The sequence below is a fragment of the Oryctolagus cuniculus genome, chromosome 2, assembly GCF_964237555.1.
Source record: "Oryctolagus cuniculus chromosome 2, mOryCun1.1, whole genome shotgun sequence".
Taxonomy (NCBI): domain Eukaryota; kingdom Metazoa; phylum Chordata; class Mammalia; order Lagomorpha; family Leporidae; genus Oryctolagus; species Oryctolagus cuniculus.
The window spans coordinates 98,039,307-98,053,043 of record NC_091433.1 but is presented as its reverse complement, the minus strand read 5'-3'; the positions used below and the strand labels follow the sequence as shown (position 1 = coordinate 98,053,043).

At 44.1% G+C, this 13,737-nt stretch overlaps 1 protein-coding gene and 1 long non-coding RNA gene across 3 annotated transcripts in view; one reads left to right on the top strand and one right to left on the bottom strand.

Moving 5' to 3' along the window:
• Positions 1 to 13,737, bottom strand: part of LOC127488438 (uncharacterized) — a 145,117-nt gene that overhangs the window by 94,079 nt on the left and 37,301 nt on the right. The window lies entirely within an intron of this gene.
• LOC103345638 (kelch-like protein 20) overlaps positions 1 to 13,737 on the top strand; it is a 129,968-nt gene that overhangs the window by 93,925 nt on the left and 22,306 nt on the right. The window contains exon 4 of the mRNA XM_070068655.1: positions 11,918 to 12,101. Coding sequence (XP_069924756.1) covers positions 11,918 to 12,101 — 184 coding nt within the window. The remainder of the gene's footprint in view (positions 1 to 11,917; positions 12,102 to 13,737) is intronic.

Here is a 13,737-nt window from a genome sequence, read left to right as displayed (position 1 = left end):
GGAGACAGGGTGGACCTTTGAGGAGGACGTGGATGCCTGAAGTGCAGAACACCAGCAGGGGAGTCTACGCAACAGCGCTGGAAGCCGAGGTGAGACAGGGCACCTGGCACCACTGCAGCAGCTGCAGCCACCCCTCCCCCAACCCACCCTGGGATGGACAGTGAGACACGCACAACTGAGTGGGGGAGGAAATAAAAAACAGAACAGAGTGAGTAGTGCCTGTGGAAGGAGTGCATGATCCAAGGGGATGAACTGAGGCACTGAACACGCCAGGATCCCTTGGTGCCTCCGCCCTCCCCCAAATTAGAGCTGCAGTGGGTGGAAAGCAGCCATCTTGTTTGTTTACATTTGGGCTTAAAGATGAACAGCCTCTGCCTGCGCACTATGAAGAAGGAGGAAACTTCAGAGGTGGAGTCCAAAGGTGGAGTGGAGTGACTCAACACTACTTGTGCAGGGGTGCAATGAGGGAGGGCAGCTGACCAACAACTCAAGCCAAACAAAGGATAGGGAAACTGGCCCTGAGGGGTGGAGCTTGACATCTCAAAGCCCTGACACCAGCCTACTCAAGTTACCAGACAAAAAAAAAATGAATAGCACCCAAGGGAAGAGGGCACAATACAAGGGGCAAACTGAGGGATTAAAAATGCTAGGATCCTTCGGAGCCTCTGTTGGGCACCAAAAAATATGTTGTGCCCAGATCATTAGATCCCCACAGAGACCCCCAGAGAGTCGATCACACTGAAATGCAAAAGCAAGATTTATTAGGGAGTACAAGCCACGACAGGGACCCCATCCAACCAACCAGCACAGCGGAGGAAGGAGTGAGGCCCCGGTCTTTGTGTGGGAGAGTTTTTAAAGGAAAAAAGGGCTACATCAGCAGGAAAAAAAGAGTTACATACAGCATGGAAGCTTTGGGTACAGGGAGTTACAGCGGGGGCTTACAGCACGGAAGCTTTGGGTACAGGGAGTTACTTTGTTTAGCAATCTCTACTGTGCTGTCCTTGGTCTACTGAGCTAGCTATCCCTGGTAAGCTTTGATACCTCCAGGATGCCTGAATGCCTGCTTTTACAAGGACTTGGGTCTGCTATGGGAAATGGAGGCTGCTTTTTTTATTGTCTTAAAATAGAGTCACTTTGGTTCTTCACCTCTGCACTCCCCACAATCAGAGCTGCAGTGGGCAGAGAGCAGCCATCCTGTTTGTTTACATTTGGGCTTAAAGGAGGCTGGCCTCTGCTCTGAAGGAGGAAGCAGCAGGGGCAGAGTCCAAAGGTGGTCTGGAGCTACTCAACACTCCTCATGCAGGAGGCACAGCGAGGGAGAGTGGCTGACCAACAAACCCTAGGCACAGACACGTAAGGGCGAACAAAGGAACAGAGAAACCGGCCCCCAAGGGGTGGAGATTGGCACCTCAAAGCCCTGACACCAGCCCACTCAACTTATAAATAAATAAACAAACTCTAGAAAGTAGAGCAGCCTGCTTATGCTTACACTGGATATTGGTAAAGACCCACAGCAGCCTATAGCAGAGGGAAATCGACCTGAAAAACAAGGCAGACGGAATGCTGAAAAACAAAGGAAAAACCCAGAATAAGAATATAGAAGAACATATAAACTCGCCAATGGAGCAGGCTAAACCAACCATAACAGAGGCTGAAGAAGAAGAATTTGAAACCATGCCAGAAAAAGAATTCAGAAAATTAATAATCAGATTACTTAGAAATAATGAGAAACAGATTCGAGAGCTGAACAAAAAACAAGCCCAAGGATTAGAGATCCTAAAGAGAAGCCAGAATGAAATACTGGAAATGAAAAACTCAATTGACCATATAAAAAACACCGTGGAATCCCTCGGAAATTGAACAGATGAAATAGAAGAGCAAATATCAGAATTCGAAGACAAACTTCCAGAAATAATACAGTCAGTTCAAACGCAGGAAGAAGAAAATAAAAAATTAAAAAATACAGTCAGAGACCTACAGGATTCACTCAATCCAAACTTCTATAACCAACTCATATTCAACAAAGGACCTAAAACCAACCCCTGGAACAAGGGCAGCCTCTTCAACAAATGGTGCTGGGAAAACTGGATGTCCACATGTTGAAGTATGAAGCAAGACTCCTACCTTACACCTTATACAAAAATCCACTCAACATGGATCAAAGAACTAGAGATACGCCACGACACCATGAAACTAATTGAGAGCATAGGGGAAACCCTTCAAGACATTGGAACAGGTGAAGAAGTCCTGGAGAAGACCTCAGAGGCATAGGTAATCAAAGATAAACAAATGGGATTACCTCAAATTGAAAGTTTCGTTACAGCAAAGGAAACAGTCAGTAAAGTGAAGAGGCAACCAATAGAATGGGAGATGTTATTCACAAACTACACAACACATAAAGGATTAACAACTAGAATCTATAAAATGAACAAGAAACACCACAGAAACAAAACAAACAACCCAATGAAAAGATGGGCCAAGGACCTTAACAGACATTTTTCAAAAGAGGAAATACAAATGGCCAACACACATGAAAAAATGCTCAGGTTCCCTAGCCATCAGGGACATGCAGATCAAAACCACAATGAGGTTTCTCCTCACCTGTGGGGAGCAGCTCGGACTAGACTAAGTTACTGGAATTAAGACTTATTCTATGCATCTGCTCTCCTCTGTGGGGAGCAGCTCGGACTAGACTAAGTTACTGGAATTAAGACTTATTCTATGCATCTGCTCTCCTACAATATGGCGCTGGGAGAGGAGAAAACAGCTTCTACCCAGCTGCCTCCAGTTCAACCAATAAACTGTAGGACTTGCTCCTGATTGGAGAGCAGCGTACTCGGCGTGTGGGCAGCCGAGTTAGGATTGGCGGAGGAGGACTATAAAGGAGGAGAGAGACGGCATGCACCAGGAACATCTATGGGGAACATCTAAGGGAACCCGTGCAGCCCCCGAGAGAGCCGGCCGGCGGTGTGCCGCTCCCCTGCGGAAGTGGGGAATGTGGCCAGGGGGAACTGCCCTTCCACGGAGATGGAAGGGATAGTAGCCAACCCGGGAAGAACCAGCAGCAAACCCGGGGAGGGCCGAGCAGACGAAAGAACAGCGCAGGGTCCTGTGTTGCTCCTCCATGAAGACGGGGAGCGACATAATGGGGCCGTGACTCGGATATGAAGCCTAGGCAGGGTCCTGTGTCGTTCCTCCGCGAAGAGGGGGAGCGACATAATGGTGCCGTGACTCGGATATGAAGCCTAGGCAGGGCTTAGTGTTGCTCCTCCACGAAGAGGGGGAGCGACACTCACCCTGGTTAGATTGCCTTACATATAGAAATCAACCAACGACAGATGCTGGTGAGGATGTGGGGAAAAAGGGACACTAATCCACTGTTGGTGGGAATGCAAACTGGTAAAGCCACTATGGAAGACAGTTTGGAGAGTCCTCAGAAACCTGAATATAGCCCTACCACAGGACCAAGCCATCCCATTCCTTGGAATTTATCCAAATGGAATTAAAGGGGAGAAAAAAAGAGCCACTTGCACCTCAATATTTGTTGCAGCTCAATTCACAATAGCAAAGACATGGAATCCACCTAAATGCCCATCAACAGAAGACTGGATAAAGAAATTATGGGATATGTACTCTATGGAACACTATACAGCAGTAAAAATCAATGAAATCTGGTCATTTACAACAAAATGGAGGAATCTGGAAAATATGTTGAGTGAAATAAGCCAGTCCCAAAGGGACAAATATCATATGTTCTACCTGATCGATGGCAACTAAATGAGCATCTAAAAGGAAACCCATTGAAGTGAAATGGACACTATGAGAGACAGTGACATGATCAGCCCTTGTCTAGACTGTTGAGGAACAACTTACTATTTTATTCCTTTCAGTATTTGTTGTTGTTGTTGCTTTGTTCTACTTAATACCACTGGTTGCACTTTGTAATCAATACACAATCATTCTTACACATTTAAAATTAATAGAAAAGTGATCTCTGTTAAATATAGGAGTGAGAATAAGAGAGGGAGGAGATATATAGGTCAGCACATGCTCATTCGGACTTCCCTCCAATGGTAGAGCTAGAAATGTGCCAGGGGATTTCAACTCAATCTTATCAAGGAGGCATGTACCAATGCCAGCTCACTTGGTAAAGTGATAAATATAAGTACATAACTGATCAAAAAGATAGGGTAAGTTTTGAAGAGATTTCACAAATAAGACCAGTGTAGGCAAATAATGAAGGATAGAATTAAAAGGGAGAGAATGATCCTGTGGGGGAAGCAGGAAACACAGCAGACTTATAGAATGGCAAATACCCCAAACAGCACTCCTGCCTCAGAATCAACCCTTGGGACATTTGGATCTGGCTAAAAGGCCCATGAGAGCCTCACAGGCATGGAAAGCCATGACACGGTGGCAAAAACAACCTAAAGGAAAGATCCTGATGAACAAGACCCCAGCAGAAGGAACAGGCCATCAAGGAGGGAGGCACCTTTCTCTGAAGGGAGGAAGGAACCTCCACTGTGATATGGCCTTGACTAAACAAGTTCAGAGTTGGTGAACTCAAGGGGCTTCCATAGCCTAGATAGCTCATGGCAAGAGCCTCGGGTGATTGCTGACATCATAAATAAGAGTGCCAATTGTTAAATCAAGAACAGGAGTCCCTGGGTACATGCTCCCTGTCGCTCCCTGTCTTCGTGGGGGAAACGACACAGGACCCTGTGCTGTTCTTTTGTCTGCTCGGCCCTCCCCAGGTTTGCTGCTGGTTCTTCCCGGGTTGGCTACCGTCCCTTCCACCTCCGTGGAAGGGCGGTTCCCCCTAGCTACTTTCCCCACTTCTGCGGGGGAGTGGCACACCGCCGGCCGGCTCTCTCGGGGGCTGCACAGGTGTTCCTTCAGATAGATGTTCCCCTTAGATGTTCCTGGTGCATGTTGTCTCTCTCCTCCTTTATAGTCCTCTTCCACCAATCCCAACTCTGCTACCCACACGCCGAGTACGCTGCTCTCCTCCAATCAGGAGCAGGTCCTGCTGCTTATTGGTTGAACTGGAGGCAGCTGTGTAGAAGCTATTTTTACTCCTCTCCCAGGGCCATATTGTGGGAGAGCAGATGCATAGAATAAGTCTTAATTCCAGTAACTTAGTCTAGTCCGAGTTGCTCCCCACAGCTCCCCACATAGGATCTCTGTCCTTAATGTGTTTTACTATGGAACTTAAAGACAACACTACTAGTCGAACAATACCCTATACCTTGTGCGGTTGTGTGAGTGCAGCCTATTGAAATCCTTGCTTAGCATATACTAAGTTGATCTTCTGTATATGAAGGTAATTGAAAATGAAACTTGATGAAGGGTGGGATGGGAGAGGGAGTGGGAGAGGGGAGGGCCACGGGAGGGAGGGAGGTTGGCGGGGGAAGCCACAACAATACAAAAGTTGCACTTTGTAAATTCACATTTATTAAATTAAAAATAAAGAAAACAGAACTCTTAAGAATCATTACTTTGTGAAGAAATGACTAATCTGGTAAGATTAATAATAGAAAGACAAACAATTGTAAAGGCAGTTGCTAAAAATAAATCAAAATTATATTTAAAATGGGAAAATAGGGCCGGCGCCGCGGCTCACTAGGCTAATCCTCCGCCTAGCGGCGCCGGCACACCGGGTTCTAGTCCCGGTCGGGGCGCCGGATTCTGTCCCGGTTGCCCCTCTTCCAGGCCAGCCCTCTGCTGTGGCCCGGGAGTGCAGTGGAGGATGGCCCAGGTGCTTGGGCCCTGCACCCCATGGGAGACCAGGAAAAGCACCTGGCTCCTGGCTCCTGCCATCGGATCAGCGCGGTGCGCCGGCCGCAGCGCGCCGGCCGCGGCGGCCATTGGAGGGTGAACCAACGGCAAAAGGAAGACCTTTCTCTCTGTCTCTCTCTCTCACTGTCCACTCTGCCTGTCAAAAAATAAATAAATAAATAAAATGGGAAAATAAAGTGATGGTAAAAAATTCCCATGTCCATGAGAATAATCATAAATGAAAGATGATGGTACATGGAACTACTCGATTGGGTATTTTAAAAATAACAAGAAAATTCAAAGTTAACCCAATAATTGAGAAAAGATTTTCAAAAATTGTCATCAAGAAAAGGCGAATAACTGGTGGGACCTAAGATGGCTCTAAGATTTGTGTAAATGAAGATTGCAGGGACAACTTACAGTTTTGATGTAAATGATGACCTCATATTGAAAAAGGATAATAGTTATATATAGATAAAACAAATAATGTCAAAGACAAAACTAAAGAATTAGAAATATTATGAGGTGGCAGTGCTGTGGCACAGCACGCCACCTTCAGTGTTGGTATCCATATGGGTGCTGGTTTGAGTCCCAGGTGCTCCACTTCCAATCCAGCTCTCTGCAATGACCTGGGAAAGCAGCGGAAAATGGCCCAAGTCCTTGGGCCCCTACACCCATGTTGGAGACATGGAAGAATCTCATTGGCACAGCTCCAGCAATTGTGGCCATCTAGGGAATGAAGCAGTGGATGGAAGACTTCTCTCTCTCTCTGCCTCTGCCTCTTTGTAATTCTGCCTTTCAAATAAATAAATATTTTTTTTTTTGACAGGCAAAGTGGACAGTGATAGAGATAGAGAAAGGTCTTCCTTTTGCCATTGGTTCACCCTCCAATGGCCGCCACGGCTGGTGCACTGCAGCCGGCACACCATGCTGATCCAAAGGCAGGAGCCAGGTGCTTCTCCTGGTCTCCCATGGGGTGCAGGGCCCAAGCACTTGGGCCATCCTCCACTGCCTTCCTGGGCCACAGCAGAGAGCTGGCATGGAAGAGGGGCAACCAGGAAAGAATCTGGCACCCTGACTGGGACTAGAACCTGGTGTACCAGCACCGCAAGGCAGAGGATTAGCCTAGTGAGCCGCAGCACCGGCCATAAATAAATAAATCTTTAAGAAAAAGAAATAGTATTAAATAAAATATGGGATATATACACAATGGAATACTACTCAGTCATAAAAAAAGAATGTAACCCCATCATTTACAACAAACTAGATGCAACTAGAGTCCATTATGCTTAGTGAAATAAGCCAGTGACAAAAATGGTAATATGTGTTTTAGGCTATTGGTCTCAAGTGCTATAAATCCTCACATTTCTAGCCAAGTTGTATTTCAGATTTAGGATACTGAAACCTGTGGCATTTATCCAATTACAGAATTCAAATTTAAACAAATTAATATCCATAAAACTTGCTGTGATTTAGTATTAGTTGACTATTCTGCTTTAAAAGAAACCATCCTAAAATAAAATTTATATAGCATATTGAGATTATCAAATTAACAAAGTAAACTTTCAACTCCATCTAGAAGAAAAGATTGGGAGCATTTTCCATTTTCAGTTGGGCTCAGAAAGTTGCTTGGGACACCCTTAGGAACCAGAAGTTAAAACAAATGTTTTAAGGTTTGCAGTACTCTTAGAACCTCATTTCTTAAATGAAAAATATTTGAAAGATTAACCAGATTAACCAATTCAGTTATGTGCCATAATCATACTTTTTTCAGGAATCACTCAGGAAAGCTTTATAGAACTTAATGTTTAAGAGGTTTTTTTTTTTTTTTTTTTTTTTTTTTTTTTTTTTTTTTTTTTTTAGTTTTTGGTTGGTTGGTTTGTTTCCTATTCATACTGTTACTTTTCTCAGTCTGCCGTAACAAAATACCATAGAAACATAGAATGGTGGTTAAATTATTTTCTTATACTCCTGTGCAGACTATAGACTAAACAGAAAGCAAAATATTTTGTGATTTTAGAAGTTTTGTACTGTTCTAGTCACAACGGTACATATTAAGAGACCATGAGTTGATCAGCCAAAAACTGTCTCTCTAATATAATAAAAGAAAAAGAAGATTCTGAGTTGTTGTTTTTTGGCTTTTGATAGCACATTACATTTATCTAGTACTATATACAAGTCTTTTAAAAACTCATTTTAGATACTTACAAGAGGATTTCAAAAAGTTCATGGAAAATAGAATTAAGAGATAAAATTATTCTGGAGCAAAACAGTTAAGCCCATGCCTAGTTATAAAATGTATTTTCCTTGAACTTTTTTTTTAAGATTTATTTATTGATTTGGAAGGCAGAATTGTAAAGAGAGAGAGAGGCAGAGGCAAAAAGAGAGAAGTCTTCCATCAGCTGGTTCACTCCCCAGGTGGCTGGGCCAGATGGAAGCCGAGCCAGGAGGTTCCTCCAGGTCTCCTGCATGGGTACAGGGGCCCAAGCACATGAAACATCTCCTACCGCTTTCCCAGGCACATTGGCAGGGAGCTGGATCGGAAGTAGAACAGCCCAGACACGAACCAGTCCCCATTTACTCTTTTTGCTGTCTCCTTTGTTTTGCCTTATCCAGAATGTAATATAGTTGGAACCATGTAACTGAGTCAGAAAAACAAACCATGTTTCCCTCTGCTCTCAGATCACAACAGTCAACATAGAAGAATTCTATGACCTCAAAAGGTGTAAGGATTTCTCTCCACCAGTAAGCAAGCAATCAGTTTTGCAGTGGACATCAATTGGGCATCCTCTTCCCCAGTTCAGTTCCAGCACTATCTGCCTGAGATAGTGTCAAATCCCATGTGTCGAGGGCTCAGTCCCCAAGGTTTCCCTCCCTTTTAGATGCCATTTACAAGCCCCGGTTTGTTTTACCTGTGCTTCCGACCAATAGACTACAAATCACGGTTCCTACAGCTGCCTGTTTGGTTTTAATTTGCTCAAGTGGTTTGTGAAGTCAGCAAAATTCCTACACTTAGTGGTTTTCTATAAAAGACATTAAGAAGGGGCTGGCACTGTGGCGCAGTGGGTTGATCCCCTGCCTGTGGCACCAGCATCCCATATGGGTGCTGGTTCTAGTCTCGGCTGTTCCTCTTCCAGTCCAGCTCTCTGCTGTGGTCTGGGAGAGCAGTAGAAGATGGCCCAGGTCCTTGGGCCCCTGCACCCACGTGGGAGACCCAGAGGAAGAGTCTGGTTCCTGGCTGCTGGATTTGGAGTTCTGGCCATTGTGGCCATTTGCGGAATGAGCCAGCAGATGATAGACACCTCTCTCTCTCTGTCTCTGTCTTTCTCTCTCTGTCTCTCTGTCTCTGTCTCCCTCTCATTGTAACTCTACCTCTCAAATAAATAAATAAAACCTTTAAAAATAAGACATTGAAAGGATCAGATGCAGAGATCCACGGATCTTACAAGCCCTGTCCAGGTCCACCACCCTTCAGGAACCTTCATGTGCTCAGATTATCTAGAAGCTTCCTGAACTTCATGCTTTCAGGTTTTTTTGAAGTTTTCAGTATAATGTGCATAACTGATTAAATCTTAAGTCATTAGTGATCAACTTAAACTTCAGTTCCTTCCCCTTCCTCTTAGGATGGTGGATAGGACTAAAAGTCCCAGCACTCTAAGCACACCTTGGTCCTTGCCCCTATCCTGAAGCTACCAAGAGGCTGCCAGCCAAAGGTCAACTCATTGCCATCCAAAAACATAATTATCACTTTAGAGATTCCAGTGATTTTAAGAGTTACAGGTAGGGAAGTGGAGGTGAAGACCAAATACATATTTCACAATGTCACAGTAACTTTTCAGACTGGCTTCTTTTTTTAAGTTTCATCCATGTCTTCTCATGGTTTGATAGCTCATTTGTTATTACAGCATTATCCGTTGTCTGGATGTACCATAGTTTATCCATTCACCTACTGAAAGGTATCTTGGTAGGTTCCTATAGCTGCCTCCAAGGGTCCACATGAGCAGGAAGCCCAAGTCAGGAGAGGGAGCCAGATATCAACCCCTGGTATTCCAAACATGGGCATAGGAGCCCTAACTGGCTTCTTTTTTTTAAGATTTGTTTATTTCTTTGAAAGGCAAAGTTGTTACAGAGAGGCAGAGGCAGAAAGAGAGAGATAGAGAGGTCTTCCATCCACTGGTTCACTCCCCAGATGGCCACAATGGCTGGAGGTGTGCCAATCCAAAGCCAGGAACCAGGAGCTTCTTCCAGATCTCCCACGTAGGTGCAGGGGCCCAAGGATTTGGGCTGTCTTCTACTACTTTCTCAGGCCATAGCAGAGAGCTGGATGGGACGTGGAGCAGCTGGGACTTGAACTACTACCGCCCATATGGGAAGCCGGCACTGCAAGCGGTAACTTTATCCACTATGCCATAGCACCGGTCCTCCAACTGGCTTCTTAACCATTAAACTAAACACCCCAGCCCAGTAGTATTTTGCTTTTAATTTTAAATTCTACTTTTTCATTGCTGATACATAGGAAAAAGATTGATTTTTTGCATATTAACTTGGCATCCTGCAATCTTGGTATAATTGCTTGGTAGGTCCAGAAGGGTATTTTTGTTGATTCTTTCAGGTTTTCTGCATAGACAATTATGTCACCTGTGAACAAGAACAGTTTCTTCTCTGTATTTATTTATTTTACTTATTTATTTGAAAGTCAGAGTTACACAGAGAGAGAAGGAGAGGCAGAGAGAGAGAGAGAGAGAGGTCTTCCATCTGCTAGTTCACTCCCCAGTTAGCCGCAATGACTGAAGCTTCGCCAATCAGTAGCCAGGAGCCAGAAGCCTTATTCGGGTCTCCCACATGGGTGCAGGGGCCCAAGGAGTTGGGCCATCTTCACTGCTTTCCCAGGCCACAGCAGAGAGCTGGATCGAAAGTGAAGCAGCCAGGACTTGATCCAGCACCCAAAGGGATGCTGGCACTTCAGGCAGCAGCTTTACCTGCTATGTCACAGCGTGGCCCCAACAGTTTCTTCTTAAATAGTATGACTTTTATTTCCTTTTCTTGTTTTACAGCATTAGCTAGGACTTCCAGTATGATGCTGGAAATCAATAATGAGAGGGAACATTCTTACCTTGTTCTTGATCTTAGAAAGCTTTAACTCTTACCATTAAGTATAATGCTAGCTGAAGGCATTTTGTAACTATTCTTTATTAAGCAGAAGTTCCTAGTTTTCTGAGAGTTTTTATGAGAAATGTGTATTGAATTTGTCAGATGCTTTTCCTGCATCTATTGATACAATTCTGAGTTTTCAGGGCCAGCGCTATGGCCCAGTGGGTTAACACCCTGGCCTGAAGTGCAGCCATCCCATATAGGTGCAGGTTTGAGACCCGGCTGCTCCACTTCTGATCCAGCTCTCTGCTATGGCCTGGGATAGCAGTGGAGGATGGCCCAAGTCCTTGGGCCCCTGCACCCATGTGAGAGACCCGGATAAGCTCCTGGCTTCTGGCTTTGGATCGGTGCAGCTCTGGCTGTTGCAGCCATCTGGGGAGTGAACCATAGGATGGAAGACCTCTCTCTCTCTCTGGCTCTCCTCTCTCTGTGTAAATCTGACTTTCAAATAAATAAATATATCTTTAAAAAAAAACAATTCTGAGTTTTCTTTTTTAGCCTGGTGATATGATTTTTAAAATTTGAACTCTCTTGTCTACTCAGATAAAACCTGCTTGGTCATGTTGTATCATCCTTTTTATACACTGTTAGTATTTTTCCACTTTTTAATTTTGATTCCCTATTTTACAAATGAGGAAACAGTGGCTCAGGATTTCCCCAACATTGCAGAACTGGTAGAAGCAATAGTCAAACCTTAATTTTCTAACTAAATTCAGTGTTTTATCCATTATACAGGATATTACCTTACAATTCTATTTGAATAGGTGTCATTGTCCTCTTTTGTCAAGTGGACATGATACTAATTTATTTGGAAAATTAATTAAGGTTATAGCAATCCCAGTGGGACAAATGAAAGTTATGACTGTATTTGGACCTACTTCTAGAGACATTTGCTTAGTCACACATTAATCCACAGTGAGGTTAGCAGGGACTGATACACTGTTTGCCTTAGGGCACATCCTCTTGATCATTTGTGTTTCTTCCTCAGTCGGTGGTTGGTGCAGTGGAGATGCCATTTCCAGTGTTGAAAGATACGATCCACAGACAAATGAATGGCGCATGGTAGTTTCAATGAGCAAAAGGCGATGTGGAGTTGGGGTCAGTGTCCTTGATGACCTGTTATATGCAGTGGGAGGCCATGATGGATCCTCTTATCTCAATAGTGTTGAAAGGTGAGTAAAGAGAGCTTGAAATGTTTTCTCTATTGTACGTGCAGTGTCATTTGAGATACTAATTAGGAAACAGATGTGACTTGAGTCTGTGGCACTGGTTGGCAGCCTAATCCTTGTAGCATGATGTACAAGTCCTCTATGATCTGTTCTCCACCTGTTTTTCCACTTTGCATTGGATTCCACCATTCCCTAAACATGCAACTACGGACCCAACAAATTGCTCACAGTTCCTGGCACAACTGTCTTTTTTTTTTAAGATTTGATTTATTTATTTGAAAGTGAGAATTACATAGAAAGAGGAGAGGCAGAGAGGATACCGCCGGTTCACTCCCCATACGGCTGCAACAGCCGGAGTTGCGCTGATCGGAAGCCGGGAGCCAGGTGCTTCTTACTGGTCTCCCACATGGATACGGGGCCCAAGGACTTGGGCCATCCTCCACTGCTTTCCCAGGCCATAGCAGAGAGCTGGATCAGAAGCGGAGCAGCCGGGACTTGAACCAGTGCTCAAATGGGAAGCCGGCACTGCAGGCGGCGGCTTTACCTGCTGCGCCACAGTGCCAGCCCCAATACACCATCGTCTTTTATGTCTGTTTCCCTATGTGTATGCTTGCTTCTCTTTCTTCCCTGGAATATTTGCCCTTTTAAGACTTACATATCCTTCAAGAATCAAATGTTAATCATTACATAAAATTCTCTGATGGTCATGCAAATAAATTAGTTTCTCACGCCTTTATTCTTTATGTATCTTTAACAAGCTTGTTCCTAATCCATTGTACTATAATTGTTTGTTGAGCTGCCTTTACCCATAATATCTATCACACAGGGCACAATGGAAACGTTACGGTAACTGATGTTTTAAAAGCTTCTTGCTCTCATGCACCCTTTTCCTTTCCACGATGTTGATTTAAGGTGATCCTTGGTATTTCCACAACACGCCTCTGAAACCATGCAGCAACTCAGTTCCCAGTGTGGCTGGAAAAACACCGAGGAATCAGTTCCATTAAAGGGGAGTGGTTGGGGGAGTGCACTTAAATATACCAAGGGAATGCTAACTGTATTTTATAAAATAAAGTATTGTCAATTCTAGAATCATGAAATAAAACTAAGATATTTTTTAAAATAAATAAGTAAACAAATATAAGCAAAATAATTAAATATCTATATCTCAGTTACATTGAAGCCTGTAGATATCAAAATATAGATTTTGGGAGCCAGCACTGTGGCATAGTGGGTAAAGCCATCACCTACAGTGCCAGCATCCCACATGGGCACCAGTTCGAGTCCCAGCTGCTCCACTTCAATCCAGCTCTCTTCCTGGGAAAGCCCTTGGGCCCCTGCACATACATCCGAGGCCTAGAAGAAGCTGCAGGCTCCAGCCATCCCACTGTTGTGGCCATTTTTGAAGTGAACCAATGGATGGCAGCCCTTTCTCTGTGTCTCTCCCTCTCCCTGTAACTCATCTTCTCAAATAAATAAATTAAATCTTAAAAAATAAAAGTAAAAATGAATATATTCTTTGCCCCAACGATTCTAGTCTTTATCCATTTTCTAGTCTTTATCCATTTGCACAGGCAGAAAGATACAAGAATAATCACTGTTTTTAATAGCAAAATATTGGAAATAGTCAAAGGATATA